This window comes from Cordyceps javanica, chromosome 1 (genome assembly GCF_051103115.1).
Source record: "Cordyceps javanica chromosome 1, complete sequence".
Taxonomy (NCBI): domain Eukaryota; kingdom Fungi; phylum Ascomycota; class Sordariomycetes; order Hypocreales; family Cordycipitaceae; genus Cordyceps; species Cordyceps javanica.
In genome coordinates, this window is record NC_139295.1 from 6,105,298 (window position 1) to 6,120,160 (window position 14,863).

General features: G+C 53.7%; 4 protein-coding genes across 4 annotated transcripts; 1 reads left to right on the forward strand and 3 right to left on the reverse strand.

The window, feature by feature from the left end:
- Window positions 1-4,122: 4,122 nt before the first annotated feature.
- V2A60_001833 (phosphatidylinositol-3-phosphate-binding protein BEM1) lies at window positions 4,123-6,343 on the forward strand (the record flags this gene model as incomplete). Its single annotated transcript, XM_083253188.1, has 4 exons — window positions 4,123-4,128; window positions 4,453-4,545; window positions 4,673-5,987; window positions 6,054-6,343. The coding sequence occupies 4 exons, from the start codon at window positions 4,123-4,125 to the stop codon at window positions 6,341-6,343; spliced, it is 1,704 nt and encodes a 567-aa protein (XP_083109314.1).
- Window positions 6,344-7,394: 1,051 nt separating this feature from the next.
- On the reverse strand, window positions 7,395-8,105 carry V2A60_001834 (uncharacterized protein; the record flags this gene model as incomplete). The annotated part of the gene is made up of 1 exon (XM_083253189.1): window positions 7,395-8,105. The coding sequence occupies one exon, from the start codon at window positions 8,103-8,105 to the stop codon at window positions 7,395-7,397; it is 711 nt and encodes a 236-aa protein (XP_083109315.1).
- A 2,137-nt stretch (window positions 8,106-10,242) lies between these two features.
- V2A60_001835 (uncharacterized protein) lies at window positions 10,243-11,580 on the reverse strand (the record flags this gene model as incomplete). The annotated part of the gene is made up of 1 exon (XM_083253190.1): window positions 10,243-11,580. One exon carries the CDS (start codon window positions 11,578-11,580, stop codon window positions 10,243-10,245), a length of 1,338 nt encoding a protein of 445 aa, XP_083109316.1.
- Window positions 11,581-12,233: 653 nt separating this feature from the next.
- On the reverse strand, window positions 12,234-14,642 carry V2A60_001836 (ion transporter; the record flags this gene model as incomplete). Its single annotated transcript, XM_083253191.1, has 4 exons — window positions 12,234-13,183; window positions 13,238-14,112; window positions 14,201-14,335; window positions 14,479-14,642. 4 exons carry the CDS (start codon window positions 14,640-14,642, stop codon window positions 12,234-12,236), a joined length of 2,124 nt encoding a protein of 707 aa, XP_083109317.1.
- Window positions 14,643-14,863: the final 221 nt, after the last annotated feature.

Consider the following 14,863-nt stretch of genomic DNA (forward strand, 5'->3'; position numbering starts at 1 on the left):
ACATATTCTTCTTTCCCGACCGACATGATCTTTTTTCCCGCTCCCACGTAGAGGCAATAAGTTTTATTCTTGCCAGCACGAAATCGAAATGTCATCATTTCACCACAGCTAGCGAGCAAGCATGGCTAAGCTTTTTCTTGATTTTTTTCTCTTTTGCGGGATTGGCCGATGTGTTCTTTTCTTTCAAGTGGATCTTGAAAGCATTCGGACAAGTGAAGCTGCAGGCGACCATGTACAGAAGCAGCATGGGAAAATCATATCCGGTTTTTGGCGTTTCGGCACTGGCGCTGACGGCGAGAGAATTGCCTCGTTTTTGTTTTTCCAGTTTCTACCTGATCTCTACGGAGGCGTGACCAATATTCTGAGGACTTCTTTTTGGCAGTCGTTGGATAGACGCATAGATGGCTTATGTAGAAGCAGTTACCCCTTTGATAGCTTGTGAAGACCTTTTTTGACCCCCACCACGCGCTTTTGGGCTGACACTGGATGTACCGAGTGCGAGTATAGTTGAATGTATGTGTGTGTGTGGTATGATGTGGAAATTTGTTTGCACATCTTTGCCTGTCCTTGATTCATGAAGCCTGCAGATTCATGCGTAAAGCGGGAGAAAGAGGCTTGTAGACGTTTCAGTATCTGTAGCGAGAGCCAATGGCTGGGCTGGCGCAACGACCCTCACCCCTCTCCCCGGCCGCCTGAGCAGACAAGTTGACAAGGCATAGGTGCAAGGTCTGGGGGGGTATGGCGGTGGTCGGTAACATGATGAACGGCTACGGATTACAGCTTTTTTCTTTCTTTCTTTTTTTTTTTCATGCATTTACTTGTAAGAGGGGAGCTTGTCGTTACTTTGATGCGACGGCGCATAAAGGCTAGACACGGAACCAAAAGGCGACCAAAACAAACCGAACAATGGCCCGACCCGTCATGTCATTGTTTAGAGGAGCGCCTTAAGAAGGATTCGGAGGTATATCTTCTAATTGATTTTCGTTTGGAAAAGGGGGGGAAATCTACCTGCATCTGTTTTGGCTGAGTGCAGGATGTAAAGGGTGGGTGGTGGGTGCGAGGACATTACGCCACGGGAAGCTGTCGGGCTGCTGGTATCCGAGGAGGAAGAGATGTCTGTCTGCAGGTACGAGCTGCGGCCCTGGTTCCTTGTATGCGTTTGTGTTTGTGTGTGGGCGTGCGTGCGTGTGTGTGTGCTTGTATGTACTTGTTGTACGGAGTACTGAGTACGAATATGTGTAGGACGGCGCGCCAACGGGACAAAGAGACGGGTTTGCCACGCCGTGTGTGACCGTCGTGGGGGGACGCTCGCTTTTAATTTCCGCCGAGTTGTTGTAGAGGGGCAGAGGGGTAGAACAATGCAGGCACCATCGACAGCAGCTGCCGAAGGCAGGGGGGGGAGGGGGGCTGTGGAATTGAACAAGACGTACGTTTATGCGGCGCAAGTTTGGTGGTGGTAGATGATGATGGATGGTGGCGAGGTTGATAGTTACCTACCTGTAAGTGCTAGTATGTACCTAGGTGGTGGAGGTGGTGGTGATGGTAATAGTGGCAACAAATAAATGGGCAACAATGGGCCAACGGGCCAAAGGCAAAAAAGGGCGCCACATTCCACTGGCGGGTTGGATGGGCCGGTTTCAACGGCCACGCGACCCCACGTTTCGTTGTGGTTGAAAGGACATGGGTATTTTTTTTCCTGTTCTTTTGTTTTTCTCGAAAATTCCGGACGGGCATCATAATCGACATTGTCGCCATGACAAATAACAAGGGAGGAAGAAAGATGGGAAGAGAGAGGGGGGCAGAGGAGGAGGCGGAGGAAATGAGGGTTAACTTGCATAGGCGCGGAAAGCACCTCTTTGTCGAGAGGGATTGATATCTACTTAAATTATCTTTTACCTATCTAGTACCTACGCAACCACTCCGTACCTAGGTAAGTAACCAGATCCCTAGGTACTCAACGAGGGGTGTGCATAAGTAGGCGGTGGCGCTGTGCTGCGGGCGGAGGACCTGGGAAAAGCTCGAGTCGTCAGTGCCGTGGCTGAATTAAACCTGAATGTACTATTACGGCGCACGGTCAGTCTAGATGAGACGAGAGTTGTTATGCAAAAAGGACCGCGGGAGATGGACAGAGAGCGAGAGGGGGGGAAAGAGAGGAGGGACGGAGCAGAAGAGAGAGAGTGATTGTGGTGCTTGGATCGGCTCAGATGCGAGCATACTGGCCAAGTTATGAGTCTACATGAGTACTATTCAAGTTGCCTTTGGCATTGCAACCTGTATTTGGACGGTCTCCATGGTCGGGAAGCTTACAAAAAGGGTAATTTTTTTTACTTTCCTCTTTTTTTTAAGCTTTCGAAATGCTTGGCTAGATGCCGAAGCTAATGGCTGATGATGGCGCGTTGAACGCGATCTGTGCCTGCAAGTGCGGGATGGATGGTTACCTTTGGTCGCTTCTAGCTCGATGACGATACTTGGATGCTCATGTACTTGTACCCAGTCAAGTGTATATTTAACACTTAGAGGTAGGGAGCTAGGCAGGTAGGTACTTACTTGACCTGTTGCCCAAGACAAAGAATGGACAATAAAAAAATAACAAAGGGCCGCACAGACGGCGATAGTAAGTCGGGAGGGGCTACTAAAAAAAAAAACTTGCTAGGCTACGGACCGCTGGACCGATTAAATTCCAGTGCGCGAATGCCTCGGCCAAGTAAGTAAACTTAGACAGGCAACAGGTTCCTTATTAGGCACCTCACTAAGTACTTAGGTATTCTACTCCGTACTTGGACCCAATTTGAAAAGGGGACAATATTGTTGCATTCATCCACTGACTTGTAATTTTTTTCTTTTTACAACAAATTCTCCTGTCGGAAGAGTAACAGTCTCTTTTTCATGCCACAGGTCTAGAAAGAAATGGGTGGTAAAATTGTTGCTGTATGGAAAAACACTGCTCCCTTGAATGCTACATTCCTACAACAGTATTCTTGCTAAGTACTTGCCTTGGCTGCCTGCATGGGTACCTACCTACCTACCTACTACTACTAAGTAAGTACTCAGTAAATACTCAATAAGTGTTAAACCACCTTGGTAGAGACTTGTTACTTGTGGCATCTTCAAGTTAGCAAGTCAAGCCGCTCCAGCGGCGATGCTTCAGCGGCGGAGAATCCACCGTCGACCCGCTACGCCACCTACTAATAAGCCGCTATATCTCACCAACAGCACTTGGCCAATGTTAGTACCTACCCAACTACTTAAGCTACTATACTTATTTATTCTAGGCCCAAGGTACCCAAGTTAGTAGGCGACCAGCGAACAACGTTTAAAAGGTACTACGGCCTCGCTTCATCAAAACGCCCCAGCATGATGCTGTAAATCCCTCCTAATAAAGCAATGAACGAAGCGAGCAAAGAAGATAGAAAAAGCCTTCATCTTCTTGAATCACAAATAAACATCATTTGCGCAAATCCTCCCCCTACCTCAACCCTCCTCTCTCTACCTTGCTCCCCCCCCTTTTTGTTTTCTTTCCCGCGTAGGTAGCCTCTCGCCTCGCTTCTCGTAGCGCTTCCTTCTCCTCCATTCATCCCCTCCTCCCCCCCCATCCTTCCGCGTCCCCCCTCCATCTTCTCTCCGCCACACAAACTCTCCCTCTGCTCGGCCTCATCCTCTTTTTTTTCCTATTTTTTTTCCTTCTCTTTTCACCATCAACCAACGAACCAACCATTTTCATCCTCCTCTTGACCCACACCTAGAGAGGCGCTCCTTGTGCGCTGCTCGTCGGCCTACCAAAGCCGCTTGCCGCCACCACTCTGCTTTCTTTCTTCACACCAGCAGATCCTCCTTCATCGATTTGGCTAGTGCGACACCTCGTCTCTCTTTCTCTCTCTCTTTCTTTCTGGATTTTTTTTTTCCCACCATTGAGGGGAAAACACACGCCAAAATCCTTCAAGGTCGACAAAGAACGGAAAACCCTCGACCGCGCGCCTCTAAAACCCTTGCCCATCCGTCTCTGGCCGTTTACTCTGCTCTCTTTTTCTGCGCGGGTCATCTCCACGACATTTCCCTGGCCTCCCACAACCTTTCCTCCTTGCTCTCCCGGCAGAACATCTATACTTGTATACGGTCGCAAGCATGAAGGTGCGTTTCAACTTACCCTCACCACCTATCCTCGCCAGTCTTACCACCCCCGCGTCGCGCTCCTCCTCCGAGCCCTTATCATGGCTTCCCGCCGTGGCAGCTTCGATCTGTGCCGTTGACGGCTGAGGCGCAGTCGAATCTTTCTTCAAGATGTCTGCGCACCAACAAACGTTGGCGGCCCTGCGATGCCTTGCACTCGCGACGTCCGCCCAATGTCGCCAACCGCGCGCAATCTGCAGACCTTGCCTGCCCCCACCAAAACATGCCACGTCTTGATACCCTCAAGCCCGCCATTTGCTAACCCACTTGATTCGCCCCCAACAGGCCCTTCGACGATCTATCAAAGGCGACAAGGACAAGAGCCAAAATGCCTCGGTCACGCCTAAATCCGCCGTCGCCATCGTTCCTCCCAAAAAGGTACGTTCGCACATCCCTCGCCCCGCGCCCCTCGCCCCTCACCAATGCGACACACATTCTCTGCGACCCCTGCCTTGGACTGCTTTCTCACGTGCCTGCCTGCTGACTTGCATGCTCCTTACTTTAGGTCATTCGAGCACTATACGACTACACAGCTCGCACTAATCAGGAATTGAGCTTCTCCGTGGGCGACTTCTTCCACGTCATCGGCCGTGAGGACGACCCCGACTGGTATGAAGCGTGCAATCCGGCCCTGCCAGATGCCCGCGGCCTTGTCCCCGTAGCCTTTTTCCAGGCCCTCGGCAGAACCGAGCGAGACAGCGCTCAATCCGAAGGCAGCGTCGTCCGCCCACCCACAGCCAACAAGAGCCCAGATCACGACTCCGGATACAGCGACGCCTCCCCGACATCGACCGCCATGCCCACCCAGCGACTGTCCAAATCTGGCGGCAAGGGTGGTGCCATGGTCTACGGCATCGTCATGTATGATTTTGTCGCCGAGCGAGCAGACGAACTCAACGCCAAGGCCGGCGAGGCCATCATCGTCATTGCCCAGTCTAACCCGGAGTGGTTCGTCGCCAAGCCCATCGGGAGACTCGGCGGCCCGGGTTTGATCCCCGTCTCTTTCATCGAGATCAGAGACATGGCCACCGACAGAGCCATTGCCAACCCCGGCGACGCCATCAAGCAGGCCGGCGTGCCCCGTGTTGAGGAATGGAAAAAGATGGCCGCCGAGTACAAAAACAGCAGCATCACCCTCGGAAAGTTTGAGGCCGGCCAGCAGCAGATGGAACAGGGCATGGACCGTCTCAGCCTCCAGCAGCAGGCCGACGCTCAAGCTGGCCAGCGCTCTCGCGCCCAGTCAGCTCAGCAGGCGATTCGCCACATCAGCAACTCGACGTCCGATCTGTACGCCCCGATCCAAGCTCGCATCCCTCGCTACTGCTTCGCCGAGGACAAGTACTGGTTCGTCATTGAGGCCATGTTGGAAGACGGCCGACACTGGGAGCTGTCCCGATACTACGAAGACTTCTACGACTTCCAAATTGCCCTGCTCACAGAGTTTCCCACCGAAGCCGGCAACACGGGATCGCAAAAACGAACACTACCATACATGCCGGGACCCGTCAGCTACGTCACCGACGCCATTACCGAGGGTCGCCTGCACAACCTAGACGCATACGTCAAGAACCTGCTCGGCCAGCCCTCGTACATATCGCGCTGCACACTGGTCAAGCAATTCTTTGCACCGCGAGAAGGCGACTACGAAATGGACGGCCCGATCAACGGTCAAGAATATAGAGATTCACAAGATTCGCGCCAGTCGTCGTCGGGATCGCCTAGAAATGGCGACTCAAGACTCGAATCGAGAAACAACGGCAGTGGGGGTGGCTACGGGGGACTCCCCTCTGGTCCACGCCAAGCCAGCGGATCAGGGCCAGGTAAGATGAGCATCCGCCACGTCTGCGACCCAAAACGTTTCGCACTTGACACTAACCCCGATACAGCCGGCCAACCACAGCAGCTCATCAAGGTCAAGATGTACTATGGCGATGACCTCATAGCTCTCCGAGTACCCCGAGTTGATACGCGCATGGACAAGGATGCCCAGTTCAAGAAGCTCCAGGCCGTTATTGCGGCCCGCCTAGACGTCTCAGATCGAGACGAGCTCCAACTGTTCTCCCTCAACGAGCAAACGAAACAGCCGAGTTTGAATCTAATTAGCGCCTACGACCTCGACTCTGTTCTCGGCAAGTCGGACAAGCTGTTACTACGCGCCGAAGTGTTGCGTAACTGAGCTTTTAGCCGCCGACAGTGTTGTGCGCTTGTTTCCTTTTCCTTCTTCTTTTCTTGGGTACAAATTCTTGATTTCCTAGCATCCTCCATCTCGGCTGGAGATGTATGCGCCTCGCTGTCAGAAACGTATCTCGGTTCCTTGACACAATGGTGGCGGGTCCATGTAAGACAGCAGCAGGTCTACATAAACGATTTCATGATCTTTTTTTCCTTCATCATTTATATTTTTTTCTTGTCCTTGTCAGCAGAGCAATCGCTGTGGACGCTTCTTTATTGTTGCCGAGGCCGCACATAGCACCTCTCTACAATGTCGGTCACTTTTTTGTTGGTGCTTTTTCCTTTCCTTCTTTCCCTTTTTTTTTCTTCTTTTTTTTTTGCTATGGCGTCAAGGTCGGGGGTGAATTTTTTTTTTTTAATTTGCTCTTCTATATCGCAACAGTTTATACCTAAGATGGAAACGGGAGCAATGTGGAAAGTCATTATGGAACATATTATGGTGTGGATGGGGGAGATGGGAATGAATTCAATGATTTCTAGGGCAAGATGCTGTCATTGGTTTGTCGCAGCATGTGAAGGAAGAAAATAGGAATTGTGTTGCTACAAGGGCTACCAAGTGAGGAAACAAGGAAGACCATGTGAGGCTGGCATTTTTCAATGTATCTACCTCGCGCCGATTGAATCAATAATTCAAAGTTTGTCGTTGATTCGGACCGGGGCTTATACTGCGGGAAGTCGATCGGTAGGATGATACGTGGCGTAACCAATAGCAACTTCAGGAATGATGTTGGAGTGTGCTGACAGTCCGAGCATGAGTAAAGCAAGAAGAAGAATGCACAAATCTGGGGAAGATATTTTGCTTGTAAACCGCTGTCCAGCGTGAACCTTGGTGATCTATAATGCAGTAATGTGGATGGGTAACATGGTGGTCGTCTTGGTTGAACCGTTTCAATGAGACAAGTGGCGCCGAAAGAAGGGGGGGAAAAAGAACAAGAAAACACGCAGCAAGCAATACGAAAATGAACAAGACAACAGCCGCGGCAGAATGCTGATTCTCACTCCAATCTAGTCATGAAGCCCTGGCGGACTTTGTAGTTGACGACGCCGCCGACGCCAAACGCCGGGACGATGCGGCCGATGCGGGCCGCGCACGACGGCAGCCACCCGCGGCGGATGGTTTCCCAGCGGTCTCCCCACGATACTTGCGACGACGTCGTCGAGGATGGGCGGTTGTAGAGGTCCAGGCCGAGCAGGTGCAGCGGCGTCGAAAAGAGCTGGACGGCGGCGGGCGCGAGGAACTGGGCGGCCGTGAGCCCGGACACACCGAGGGGGCCGCGCTGGGCGGTGTAGACGTCGAGGTAGGGCGCGAGCCGGGTCGGTATGTTGAAGGAGGCGAAGATGGTGAGGCAGTCGCGGAGGGCGAAGATGGCGAAGCAGGGCAGGGGGACGGGCCGGGGGGCGGCGGCGCCGGGGGCGCGGAAGAGCTTGACGAAGGCCTGGTCCTTGTAGACGCAGAGGGAGACGTTGGCGAGGGAGGAGGCGGCAAACTTGGCGGGGCCGGCGGTGGTGGTGCGCGCCGGGGCCGGGGACAGCGTCGACGAGGCCGTGTCGAGCGCGTTGGCCGTCAGGTAGGTGCCGCCGTAGAGGAGGAAGACGAGCCCGACGGGGCGCGAGGCGAGCGTGCGGAGGGGTCGCCGCAGCAGAGCGGTGAAGGAGTTGCGGAGGGAGGCGAGGATGGACGGGCTGGAGCCGGAGGCGTTTTCCATGATGGATCTGGAGCAAGGGGGGGGGGCGGGAGAATGATTAGAAGACACTTTCGAGGAGGCGTGGGTTTTCAGCGTTGGCGGGAAACGTACTTGTCAATAAATGCTATTAGAGGGGATATCAGGCCAGCAGCGCAAGAGGCGCTGGCTGCGTCGGCGCCTAGACGCATGCCGAGATTTTTCGTGTTCCATTGACGCGATTTTGGGGTTGTTTGTATAGTTGTTGTGGTGAGCGAGGCGGAGGAGGTGGAAGATGATGGTGGTGGTGATGGTGATGATGATGACGATTGCGTCGAGGGGGTTAGGAGCTGTGTTTGCGTCGTCGCAGCTGCCGCCGAGGGGGCCATGGCTGTTCGTGTGCCTATATAATTCAAGTCGTGATTTATCTCAATGTATTAAGTGGCGTTATATCATCACAAGGTGGTGGTTGAGTGTGTTGGCTGCTGTGGGAGGGACCTAGGGCGGCAAGTCGTGACGAGAGCAGCAGCTTGTAGCTCATCGCTTGGCTGCGGTTTTTGTCGGGCAAAGAAACAGAGCTTCAAGATGATGTAGTGGTGACCAGGGCAAGATGATGGTTTGGCTGGGGGGGGTGGGGTGAGAATCGCTTCTCTCTTTTTTCTAGTTCTTTTTTTTTCCTCTGGATGCCAAGTCGGAACCAGATACCGTTGAGACGGCGTCGATTGGAGATGCAAGGCCAATGAGTCGTTGGACGAAAATGATGGAGCTTGTTTGTTCAACGTCGGCTGACGGCAGAAAAAAAAAGTACCGAAGTCGGAGCCCGCCCGGTGAGGCTGCCGCTTCAAGTACCTACAGTGGGCCTCTGGCCATCTCGGGGCAAAGTACTCCGTAATCTGTCTGGAGTAATCTGTACTTACCAAGACAGTCCCCATACGGTTGTGCTCAGAAACACCTAGACACCCAACTTGCGCCGATAGGCATGGCAGAGAGCTTCGGGATCAATCGGGCATTGGCAAAACACTTCAAGGGGGGGGCGGGAAGGGGGACTGTCTCTGGAGGTCCCAGCGAGAGCCGTACGTGGCTCATCCAACCGAATCTGGCAGGGCGGCCCAGCACGGCAACGCGATCCGAGCAAATGACTTGGGTTATGACCCCGTCTGCCCCTGCGTGATTTTCCAGAACGGCTACTCAAGGGTTTAAAAGATATGGGGAGCGGGAGACAGATGGAGAGAGACAGGGAAAGCAACGATGACGGCAAGTAGAGTTCGAGCTCATGTACATTGCAATACGACACTGGTGCTGGGCGAATCGGGACCGTCTGATTAGCTGATTAGGTGGTGCTCAAGGCGGGCTGCCTACTGTCAACGTCATTTCCCAGGCGGCGCGTGCGTCTGATCAGTGATGAGCCCCGGACGACTTATACTCGCGGAAAAGGTCATGGCGACTGCCCATGATTTATTGGGGAACCACGAGTGTATACTTGATTTCTGTAAAGTGAAACATGTTTTGTTCAGGCCTACTGATAGTAGATCCAAGACTGGGCATCGGAGAGATGGATCTGCGTCAACCGCGTCCGCTAGGCTAGAAACTAGAAAGAGACATCGGAAGCGCCTGCGGCAGTTGACCAAAAGCTAATGCCGATCACATCACTCGCGATAATCGCGATCGTCTACGCTGAAGCTTGGATTTGCCACCCAGTTTTCCACAATGGTGACACGCGAGACAACCCAGAACCTGAGGGCACATCACGACCCTGAGAGAAGCACATCCGGAAAATTAAAAGCAATGATGAGCAAGTCGATTATGCTAGTACCTTCTTAAGCGACATAAACCCCAAATCCTTCCCGCCCAACCGCCCCCTTCAACATGGCGTATAACAGGACAGCAAGTATAACGGCAGCCCGTGCGATGAACTGGCCCTGAAATAGCAAGGAAAAAAAGAAAAAGCAGCATCCCTCAACCATACATGGTCCCTCGTGAAATTATTGACCCTTCTCCCGGTCAACGCCATACGGCTCGTAGGCTGATGAAACCTCATTGTCCTAGACCCAGAAAGCTAGCAATTCACGCCAGCGCCACACATAGAATATGGTTGCCCAGAGACTGCGGTTGCTATACCTAATCGGAAGCGACTTTCGGTAGTGAACAAAGCGAGTGATTCTAAGCTCAACGGCGAGCCCTGTTAGCTTGGACTCCGGAGGGTCTCGCAAGCTAGGCGGGCTACGTTGTTTCGAATGGACCGCTGCAACCGCCGATATGCGTGCGAGTCCTTGCTGAGCCATGCGTGACGTCTGTTGACGACTCTGTCCACGACTAGATTACCGTTTCTGCACAGGCTTCCGTAGGAGAACAATCTTCTGCCGGGGGTCGTGCGGATCAGCTCCATCAAGTCGTCAGCGTCAGTCGTGTCATCAGTGTCTGCCCAGTCATACAGATCATAGACATCCAAGAGTATCTGCCCCTCGATGCTGTAATTGACAGAGAACTGGACAAGAAGTGGCAGCCGCAACTTCCGGAGTTCGGTAAAGAATCGCGCCCAGGTTTCGGTTCGCGAATCCGGCTGAGTAATACGGTCACAGTCCGAAACGCAGTCCTCGAGGAGAATTCTAGAGAGCGTACTTTTTTTACTCTTGATGAAGTGGAGAAGATTGGTGCAGATGAAGAAGTTCGTCAGCTTTAAACTTCTCAACGCCGGCAACGACTTTGGAACCAGGGCCAATGCCAACGCAGTGGCGGGGCCAGCTTCCAGCGGGACTCCGTCCACATACAAGTCCAGCTCCTGGAGTTGGTTCATATGGCAGAAGAAAGTTACCGGCATCTTCGTAACGAATTCGCGATATCCAAGTAGTAGCGAGACATCGTCAAGTCGTCCATATCCTGAGGGCCAACAGAGCTTTATTTGGGCCGACGTGAGTCGACCAAGCAACTGGCGGAAGTTTCGTGAATAGAATGCAGACACGTTGATAGGAATCAAGTCTTGGATAACAATTCCAGTGATTGTCATGTTCTCGGAAATGGCGCTGTATGTTTCGTTCAACAAAGCACGCCACTGGTGTCGCTCTTCAGCATCCACAGTTTCGACTATGTGCTCTACATTGCTAAACAGATCGGGCCTCCTGTCCAGTATGTTGTCGTCTTGTCTGCTTAAACGAAACTCAAATACAAACGTGATAGTCTGCAAGTTTTGAAATTCGTGTCCTGCTAGGAGCTCTCTAGACGCCGGTAGTAGCACCGGGGCAGTCAGCAGTGGTAGCTCCCCCAGGGAGTTGAGCTCCTCCGGCTCGGCGTAGTACACAAACTTGAGGCACCGGGTGTGGGCGCCGAAGCGTTTCGCCGCGGCCAAGGCGGATTCGGCGACTCGTTTGGAGTTTTTAAATCGAATCGTGTGGAAGATCTTCGGCGCGAGCTTCTCGCGGCAGAGTTTGCAGGTACCGCTGAAACGAATAAGGCCGATGTAGCTGAGCTGATCCACGATCATAGACCATAGCTCTCGCGGGAGCTTAAAGATAAATGGGCTCATGATGATTTAGTAGGAAGCAAGCATCACCATAGCCGGGAGAACGCGGTTGTGTTGAGGTTAAGGTTAGAGAGTTGCGTGGATTGGGTGGGAGACGCGGTTTACCTGAGAGATGCATTCACTGCTTTTTGTTTGTTCGAGTCAACCTCAATAGGGTGTGAAAGCATGCACCAGGGCGTTTGCTGTTGGCAAACAGCAACGCACTACAGCTTTGGGAAAAGGTAGGGTTGGTGATGGCTGTACATGCTATATACACTTTTTGTGCTTGATACAGCTGTTATCGAATCAATCTGACGGAAAACTCAGGATATTACGCGATTGAAATTTCCAGCGTGTACTGTTAACTTGAGAGTTCGGTGACAAGAGGGCGGTTCCCTTATCGTTGAAAAAATGTTGGATTAGACCAACGTTGGGGCTGGACTCCAGCAAAGGCGTGACCTCGTCGTGAGCAATATATGCATCATGTAAACGTCCACCATTCGGGCTCAATTCGATAACCTTTCAAGCAACCTTACTTCTAGGTCACCCCTCTATCGTAATTTTTGCTTTTGGAAAAAGCACCCCGCTGTCTATGATGAGACTGGCATTCTCGGAAGCTTGGAAGGTAGGATGAAACTTGCTATCTTCGAGTCTTGTATCAAGAAGTTCCACACGTACTATGCCTCATTACGTTGCATTTTCATGACGAGTTCCGTCAGCTTGTCGAGTTTGCTATTCAATTCTCCGATTTGCGCCTCGAGAGCGACACGATGCGCCTCTCCGGGCTCCTGTTCCACGGCCGTCCTTTCGGGCGACTGCAGCACCGGCCGGCGACGCCTCGTACGCCTTTGTGCCCTTTCTGCCTTGTCCGCGCCGAGGCGCGACTCCGGGCGGCGCAGCCCCGCGTCCGCGTCCAGTATGGATCCGGCCAGCTGAGGCAGGCCATCGACGGTGCTGCGGCGCGTCAGCATCTCGTAGAGCCGGATGACGGCGACGATGGGCGTGTGCGTCGCCTTGAGCAGCCAGATGCGGCCGCCGCGGAAGGCGTCGTCGCCGCGCAGGACCAGGCGCCAGGGGCGGAAAACGAGCAGCGCGAGCAGATTGAAGGGCGGGTAGAAGTGGGTGAGGCGGTTGCTCGTCGACGCCTCGAGGACGTAGACGCTGTAGACGTAGACGTACTCGACGTGCGCCTCGTTCATGACGCGCGCGAAGCTGTTGGCGAGCAGACCGGCGAGGGAACCCATGAGGAGAAAGGTGGACATGGTGATGAAGACAATCATGAGCGGCGGTCCGAAATAGGGATCAATGTCGTGCATGATGTCGAAGCCGACGTAGCTGGAGCCGAAGAAGATCTTGCCTAGGACACCAGCCATCCGTACTAGGGTAAAGCGGTCGCGGCCGAGAAGCGAAAATGTGGTGAGGAAGCCGCAGTAGATGATGAGAATGATGACCATGAATTTGAGAAAGTCCATGGTCATCTCTTTTAGACATGGGATGAGAATACCCCAAGAGGGGTTCAGCGATAGAAGGGAGCACATTCGAGGGACGAGAAACAGGGCTTCGAGAGCGAGAATATCAAAGGCTGTATTGTTAATGGTAGTGCTTTGCCGCAGGACACCAGTGATTCCTGCATCTATCAGTATCGACACGACAAAGCTTTTGCATCAAAGGAAATACTCACTCAGCGCCGCAAAAACACATCCGAGCAGCATCATGATCAAGTCGCACACGTTCCAGATATCCGTCACGTAAAAGACAGAGCCGGCATCCAGCCACTCGCTAAACTCGTCGTAGCAGAACGCCGCGATCCACACCCACAGCACCGCCTCGGCCGCCGTGATTCTCTCCGACACTCGCTGGATCAGCACGGTGTAATACAGGTACAGGAAGATTAGGAAAAAGAAAGCCTCAAAGGTCTTGAGGTACTTGGGCACGCGCAGGCGGGAGTAAATGTCCGTCTTGTCCGGGTTGTAGAGGCGTGGCGTCTTGGTGGCGTGCACCGAGAGCGAGTCCCAAAAGATGATTTCGCCGTGCCAGATGCCCGTGACAATGCGCTGCACGACGCTCCGTCCAAGAAAACGTTTTGCGCCGGCAACGACGGCAATCTCGAGTGCATTGAGCGTACGAAAGGCTTCCGCAGGGTCACCCTCGTCCTCCGGCAACGCCACGTCGGCGTCGTCGGCGCCAGCAGATGCCAGGGAGTCGAGTGGCAGCGAGCGACGGGACGTGCTCCCCGATTGAGAGTGGCGGAGGCGGATGCCGTACTCGGCCTCTGGGTCCGTCCTCGCACGGCGCAAGAGCGGCGCCGACTCGCCCCCACCATCCTCCTCCGTCTGCGGCCGCTGCTGCTGCGCCTCCTCGTCGGCACGGCGTTCCTCGCGCGACAGCCGGCGAGCGGCGGCGCGCGGGTCGGGGATCTCACACAGGCAGAAGCGCATGGCGTCGACGTCGGTCTGCAGTGCCAGGAAGCGCCAAGCGACAATCTCGCAGGCCGATGCGCGCGCGTCGCTGAGCGTCTGCTCGTGCTTGTCGGTGTCGTAATGCCATTTCAGCGCACTGCGGTACAGGGAGCGTGGTTGTGAGCAAGGAGAGACGGCTAGGCAAAGAGACATACTGGACTAGGCGGGAGACGGGGGGGTCTTACAGGAGGGCATTCACAATGAGGAGATTATGGCACGTATCGGCGAGGTGGTTGGCCAGGTCGCGCAGGCAGGCTCCCGCGGCCGTCGTGCGCAGCTGTTCAAAGGTACTCGGGAGCTCAATCACGGAGCGAAAGTATCTGCACCGAGCAACGGGGAAAGAGAGATCAGTGGTCAGCTATCAGGACATTTCATGACGATGGATTTTGAGACGCATGTGGCGAGCGGCACGAACAGGGCTCGCGCGACAAATAATGGTGCAAAAAAAGGGGATGTGTCACACATGGAAAGCTTGTTAATGACGGAGCGAAACTCCTCATCATCGTTTATTACAGGTAATGGGTAGTCGGACGGCACCAAGTCGTCGACGCTCTCCTCGCGCGTCATGTCAGCCCCCTGGCCTGGGGCGGCACCGGCGGCGGTGGCGAGGGCGGTGGTGGTGACCATGTTGGCTGAAGCATGGGCACTGTGCGATGCTGCGTCGCGGGTCGAGAGACCACGTCGTGGTCTACCTTGTAGGGACCCCATACTTTTGCACGGCAATTAGGCGACAGCAGTTCGAGCACATGTTCATAAGCAAAGAAAAGAAAACAGTTTGCAGGCTGGTAGGAGAAAAGGGTTAACTTGACTGGGGAACTTTGAGGAAAACGCATGATTGTGAACGGACT